The sequence below is a fragment of the Hyposmocoma kahamanoa genome, unplaced genomic scaffold, assembly GCF_003589595.1.
Source record: "Hyposmocoma kahamanoa isolate Upper Pololo Valley unplaced genomic scaffold, ASM358959v1 84, whole genome shotgun sequence".
In the NCBI taxonomy this organism is placed as follows: domain Eukaryota; kingdom Metazoa; phylum Arthropoda; class Insecta; order Lepidoptera; family Cosmopterigidae; genus Hyposmocoma; species Hyposmocoma kahamanoa.
Window position 1 is genome coordinate 2,730,751 of NW_020654229.1, and position 7,640 is coordinate 2,738,390.

General features: G+C 35.0%; 1 protein-coding gene across 2 annotated transcripts in view; it reads right to left on the bottom strand.

Moving 5' to 3' along the window:
- LOC113234562 (serine/threonine-protein kinase prpf4B-like) overlaps positions 1-7,274 on the bottom strand; it is a 14,831-nt gene extending 7,557 nt beyond the window's left edge. For both annotated transcript variants that reach the window (XM_026469907.1, XM_026469906.1), the window contains exons 1-3: positions 7,125-7,274; positions 3,740-3,990; positions 2,966-3,009 (exon numbers count right to left, since the gene is read on the bottom strand). In XM_026469907.1, coding sequence (XP_026325692.1) covers positions 2,966-3,009; positions 3,740-3,938 — 243 coding nt within the window. In that variant the 5' untranslated portion in view covers positions 3,939-3,990; positions 7,125-7,274. The remainder of the gene's footprint in view (positions 1-2,965; positions 3,010-3,739; positions 3,991-7,124) is intronic.
- Positions 7,275-7,640: the final 366 nt, after the last annotated feature.

The following is a 7,640-nucleotide window of genomic DNA, read 5'->3' on the forward strand; positions in this document are numbered from 1 at the left end:
GAACCAGTCTTAATCAATATTGTAGATCCAAAGTCATGATCAATAAATAAATAAATAATAATAATAAAAGTATATTAGTAAATATTTTAAAGGCAAAACTAATAATCTCAGTACGAGTACTAAAAAACCGACCTCAAAAGTACGTGGACTCACACCTGTTTACCAAGTTTTATTTAAATCGGTTATCGGAAAGTGCGCAAACCCGGATTCATCCCCTAGTTCGTCACTATACGGGACTTGACACAGGAGATAATAAAAATTGATTCTCACTACTCAAAGTATATTGAGAGAAAAACGCCTTGAATTGGAGAATAGCAAAATCAACATTAAAATAATTGCTCCTTATAATAAAATTTGGGTGCTATTTATAAAAATGAATCTTCGTGCGTGAACAGCCACCCTTAGAGGTGGATGATTTTCTTCAAAATTAAATGGGACCACTATGGATGTACCCTTTTTCCAACAAAAAAAGAATCATGAAAATCGGTTCACATAAACCGGAGCTATCGCGTAACATACATATAAAAAACTGTATACAGTCTAATTGAGAACCCCTCCTTTTTTGAAGTCGGTTAAAAAGAAGACAAGATACAGAGAGAAATTTAAAGAAGTTCACTGGAGTCGTGGTAAGAAATATCTATTATGTACTATATTTTCTAGAAATGTAGTTTCTGCCTACCCCATTGCACGGTGGAAGGCGACACGCCTGTCCACAGCAGTTGCAGTGCCATTCAGAGCTTTAAAACACAAAGATCTGAGGGGCACTGCCATCGCACCCGTCACACTGAGGCATAAGTTGACAAGTCCCATGTGCCTGCAATTTCTCCAGCACCCATACCCATTAAAACCGGAATGCAAACATAACTTGGCGGCAGAAATAGGTAAGATGGCAGTACAGTGCTTCTTTTCAATGTCCCTCGGCAATCATCGGATTTTCGAATGCACACGAATATTAATTTCCATGCTTATTAAAATTATTAGATTGAAAATCTATAATAATTTGAATTTTGAGCAACGCTCTTTGTTTTATGTAGATTTCTGAGGCAAAAGTCAAATTCATGTAGGCTAGTTTTAGTAGTAGGTTAATTTTCGGTTTTAGTGAATATTTATATAAAAATACAAGTTGAAACGCGTTACTTCCTTGTGGAATGTGATGTTAGTATCTATTTTATGTTTGTCTGACGTATTTTTAACCGATTTTAAAAAGGAGGAGGTTCTCAATTCGACTGTATGTTTTTTTTTTTTGTATGTATGTTACGCGATAACTCCGGTATTTGTGAACCGATTTTCATGATTCTTTTTTGTTGGAAAGGGGGTACTTCCATAGTGGTCCCATTTCATTTTGAAGGAAATCATCCACCTCTAAGGGTGGCTGTTCACGCATGAAGATTCATTTTTATAAATAGCGCCTAACTTTAATTTAGGAGCAATTGCTCTTAGCAATTATTTAGCTGATTTTGCTATTTCTCCAATTCAAGGCATTTTTCTCTCAATATACTTTGAGTAGTGTCGTAGTGAGAACCTATTTTTATTATCTCCAGTATCAAGTCCTGTATAGTGGCGAACTAGGGGATATTTCAATGAAACTTAGCAAATAGACGTAATTCCACGTACTTTTGAGGTCGTTTTTTTTAGTACTCTGTACTGAGATTATTACACTCATTTACAGCACATTTCGTCATTTGTAGCTAAAATTCTTGATCTGTTTGCGGTGCAAGTTGACCTTGAGCACTGAAGGCCCACGTGTAGGCCCTTTTGGAGCGCTTCAATTTGCCTCACTTAGCGTGTGCGGACTAGGTTTCTATGCGTTATTATTCTAAGTGTAAAACTATGTCCCTATTTTTAATGACATTTACTCCAAGTCAATAACTTAACAAAAACATAAAATAAAGGAAAAGGAATTGACTTATATTTTTTATAATATTCTTTTAAAATGTTCTTTGCTGTTCCGATTGAAACGCCGCAAGCTACAGAAACACGTTCTTTTTGGAAATAACCATTGTTGCCTTCCTTGAACGTATCGGCTTCTTGTAAAAAATACAAGTACACGCTGCAAATTGTTTGCCGTACCTGTGACTTTAGCGGCTTTCTTTCCATTGGATAATAAATAAAAAATGTAATAGTAACTATATATACTTCCAAGTTGACTGAAAACGACCTGTACCAAAGGCCAGCTGAATAAAACCCGACGACAACCGAAATACGAAGCTTGCCGAGGGACATTGCCATAACAGAAGCACTGTACTTGCCTGGACGAACTCTCTCACAAGGAGATCTACTGCTACTAAATCATCTAGTCATATATTATTAAATCACATTCAGTTTGTCCAGAGAAGTCCAGCCTTCTTACGTACCTATTTCAGCCGCCAAGCGGTAATGTGAGCATTACTGCGTTCCGGTTTTGATGGGTAATGGTGCTGGTGAAATTATAGGCACATGGGACTTGCTAACGTATGTTTCAGGGTGACGGGCGCAGTGGCAGTGCCCATCAGATCTTTGTGATTTGAAGCTCTGAGTGGCACTGTACTGTTATGGATAGGCGTGTAGCCTACCACCAGGCACACGACTTAATCGTCCCGTCACATGATATTATATAACAAAGACAAAGCAATATGAAAAGAGATGAGATAACACACAGTAGATAAGAAATATGCTTTCTCGAATAATAGCGAAATAGGATCGATTTAGTACCGTCTGTACTGCTCACTCCAAATAAGAAATAGAATGGATAGTATTGCGTACCGCGTGAAACAATGGACCCAAAACCATTTTCTTAATGTACAGTCAACAGCACACCAATCTATTTTTGTTCGAACGTCGCCGCCAATACAACGGAACAAGATCCGTCAAGGTGTAGCTAGATGTGTTATCGTACATAACGGGTGCGTGTACAAAATACATCTATGTAAAGTTCTTCATGTCACGAATTAGTTGGGTAGAAACTACGGATTTCTGCATTACTTACCTTCCAATCTGGTTCAGTAGGGTTGTTTATCAAGTCCACATCGGCTGAAAAAGAAAAACAATTTTTCAATCTCATTCATATTTTCAATCTAACTGTAGTGCTGGTTACTCTTAGTTTTATTTTCATTACTCATTCCAATTTCCCATAGCCAATTCCCGATGTCCAATTCCCATTGCCTATTCCCAATTCCCAACATATTCCTATTTCTTATTAATTAAGCCATAGCATTTCAATAATCGTGTCTCGATGTGCAACCGTCTCACGCCGGCGCGTCGTGTGTTGTTCATAGTATAATGTCCTACGGGATTCTCATATGGTAAAGCGGCAGATATTAAAACCATATTTGTATTGCAAAAACGAGCGATTCGTTCTGTGTACCGTCTCGGCTCTCGGGTTTCTCTCAGAGAAAAGTTTAAGGAGACTGGTATCATGACTGTGGCATCAGTACATTTACTCAAATATTTTATATGCCCGTAAAAATATACATAATTTCAATAAGAAAGAAGATATCCATAATATTAACCTTAGAGCTAAGTCCAAACTCATGGTGCCACGATTTCATTTAACCAAGGTAAACAACTCTTTTATGGGGAACTGTATACGTTTTTACAATAAGATTCCGGAACATATATTAAGTTTATCATTTCCTATGTTTAAAAACTACATTAAAAATATTTTGATCGAAAAATCATATTACAAAATTGAAGGCTACGTGTTATCTAAATAATCGCAATTGTTTTCACTCCTTATTTAGAATAAATGTTTAATACTTACTAGGTAACCCAGTGTCGTACATATCATCGTCGTATCCATCGTCATCTTTACTGTGGTCTTTATCGTGGTCTTTATCGTCGTCATCTGAGGTATCAAATGTGTTTCGACCATCTTTACCTCTATCAGCATCCTTATACCTGCTGTCTAGCTCGTGAAGACTGTCGGTCATATATACTATTGTTTTTTGGAAGGTCACCATACAACTGTACAGGTATAAGAGGTAGTACGTGGTCGCGTACCTTGTATGGTTCCTGGAATGTAAATGTTGTGAATAATACTGGTTGTAGCACAACAGACGAAATATATTTCGGTAGGTTGCAACGATGTCTATGTACTAGCGAACTAGTTTCACTGATGTGCAGTGAAGACGCTGCACTACATTTAGTTGGTTGTCAAACATTCAAGATGGCTGACGCGGATTCGGTTCTCTTTAAAAATTTATTTACATCGGTGTGGTGCACACATTTCGCTGTTTGACTAATTATGCGAACATAAATCTAAAGTTTGGTTTTTGTGCATTACAATATTTGATTATCGCGAATTAATATACAAGATTTCACACTATCCATCTCGTTTTGCAAGCATGTAATGACGCGTGTTAAAACAAGACAAAACATAAATCATAGATTTATAAGCAACAGAGTGTTCTGACTATACAATAACAGAGAATATAACATAACATAACGGTTACTAATGTTACCATATAAATTAAAAAAATATAAAAATGACTAGGCTCAACGATATCTATGTACTCGACTAGGCTGCATGATCTAAAGGTCTTTGCCTTTCCGCAAGGAAAACTACAAAACATATTACAACAATTCGACTTAATCTTTTTTCGTTTACTTAATTTGTTCTGTGATTTTTTGTTTATTAATATATTAATTATAAATAGTAAGCGAAGGGCCCCTGGGTCAAGGCATAATGGAATGTTAATTCTCCATCTATGGATAAACATCATTGCTAAACACCACAGACCACATAATGGTAAACACTCAATATTAGCTGCCTGCCTAGCTCATTCCCAATAAGCTGTCACGTCTGTCCACAGTACTAGGGTACTGATACTCTTTGACAAAATTCAACATTAAAGACATTACCACGACCATTCTCACATTCTCTGTACGGTAGCCATTGGTTTTTCTCGCGTAATTTACCCAATAACATTGAAATAAAACAACTTTAAGCAAAGTCAAAGTCAAAGTCAAAGATTATTTATTCCATAGGTAAAATAAATTTACACTTGAAAACGTCACATTTAAGCTTAGCTATCATTATGTCTAAATGGCATTAGAATAGACAAAGTAGTTTTCGAGTTATTAATCAGATCTATTGCCGTAGCCATGGATACGGATTTCTAATAAATGTTAGAAAGTTCAAACATTTATAGGAAAAAACGACTTATTTCTTACATAGCTGAATTATTATTTGTATATTTTGCCACATTTAGTTTATTTCTACGGACACAAGCGCTATTCAAGATTTTAAAAATAAATTTTTCAAAAGATTTCGACCGTGTTGATCATGCAATATTGCTCTCTAAGTTATGTCATCTTGGTATTCACGGAAATCTTCATTACTGGGTCTCGTCTTACCTTATGAACCGTTCCGAACTGGTGGCCCTGAGTGGATTTGAGTCTATTCCATTCCATGCGCTATCAGGTGTGCCTCAAGGATCAAATCTTGGCCCTCTATTGTTAATAGCTTTCATTAATGACCTTTTGAGCATGATTCAGTGTGAATGTCTGGCATACGCTGACGACATCAAAACTTTTCTGTCGAATAAGTGACTTGAAGGATTGTTTGGCTCTTCAATTGAATCTTGACATTATAACAAAATGGTGTAACAACTGCATGGATCTCAATACAAAAAAGTGTCAGGTCATCACTTTCACCAAAAACAAGAAGCCATTGAATCACGCTTATAGTATTAACAGTGGTATATTGGCTCGTGTAACTGTTGTAAGGGACTCGGGTGTCATGTTTGATGCAGTACTTTCGTTTCGGCCCCATTACGACTTCTTATGCAATAAAGCACATAGGTTGTTATCTTTTGTCCTCCGTAACACTAAACCATTCCGAAATTAGGGCTAACCTTTTTCTCCGAAGCCCTTAAGGAATCGGTCATAAAACCAGTTTTTAAAAAAAGGTCTAAAAACCGACCCAAATAATTATCGACCTATCGCACTTTTACCCACTTCGTCTAAAATATTTGAAGCTGCTATGACAAAAAGACTCTATAATTTTTTCGAAAAATTCAATGTTTTAAATAACAATAAATATGGCTTCTGTAAAAAACGTAGTACTACTCTCGCGGTATACAGATATACCAAGAAAATATATACTAAATATGAATAAATATGCCATTGGTCTGCTTCCGGATTTAAGTAAAGCTTACCAAAGATAAACTCTATAGTATGGGAATAAGAGGAATTACACATAAGTGGTTCCAGTTGTATCTTTCAAATCAACTTCAATATGTTGAAATAGAAAATACCAACTTTGATTCAGGAAAAATCCAAAAACTCGATCAGATAAAATCAGCATAAAAAATTCAACTCCCCAGGGCAGTATTTGGGATGCGTACTATTTCTAACTTACATTAACGAATTGCCCAGGGTTATAAATTATCACTGCACTTAGGAAATGAAACTATTTTTCCGGATTTAAATCGCGTATATTTGTTTTTTCAAATAAACCGACGTTTCGGGCCCTTTACAGGTCCCATGGTCACGGTTGACTCGATCCTATGTGTAACAATCGCGAAAACCTAAGAACTCGATATATCACTGCACTGTTTTTGCTGACGATATTTCTACCTTATTTCCATGTACAAATGAAAGAAAGCTAAAAGAAAATCTGGACGAAATCCTGACAAAAGTCGTTTTTTTGCTAAAAGAGAACCAATTAGAATTAAATTTCAATAAAACTAAAATACTACAATTTAGACCATATCATACGGCACCTGCAATAAATACGAAATAAAAACAGAACACTCAACAACGCTGCTGGGAATTGAAATCGATACACAACTAAACTGGAAACCTCACCTCCAAAAATACTACAAACAAACTTACAAAGAAACTATCATCGTTTACTTATGCTTTATATAATCTTAAACGCGTAACTGATTTAAAAAGTGCTCTCACAGCCTACTACGCTTTTGTCCATTCGCGGTTTTCGTATGGGATTATCCTTTGGGGCAATAGTCCAAATGTCAAAGGAATATTCACCCTCCAGAAAAAATGTATACGAATTTTGTTTAACATAGACACGCTCGAGTCGTGCAGACCACATTTCATAAAATATGAAATTTTAACGCTGACGGCTATATATATATTTGAAAGTTGCAAATTTGTAAGAAACAATATACAATTTTACTCACCTTTCAAAACCATTAAACGTAATAATAGAAACGAAAATAAATTAAAGGTACCCCCAAACTACTCTATAACAATTTAGATCAAGACCACATTCGATGTTAATCAGAATTTATAATCATATATCAAATAGTATTAACAATTAAGAAAAGGTAACGGGCCCTCAGAATCAACTGAAAATATATCTTGCAAAAAAAAGCGTACTACGCAATAGAAGAATTTTTCTGTGATAATACAAAATAAAAATAATATCGAGAAAAATTTCTAATAATTAATAATTATATTTGTTACTAGTAACTATGTGGTCTGTGATATTTGTAATTCACTTAAGTTGACATTGTTATATTTAAATATCGTTATACGGGTATTATTTTTATTTTGTTTTAGATTTTGAATTACTTATACGTAATTATGACATTACTTTTGTTCTAAATTATTTGTATTTTTAAATTTGAATTTGAATTTTTTTTATTTATTAAATTTTTATTGAATTGATATTCAATTATTTTTTGTGAAATTAC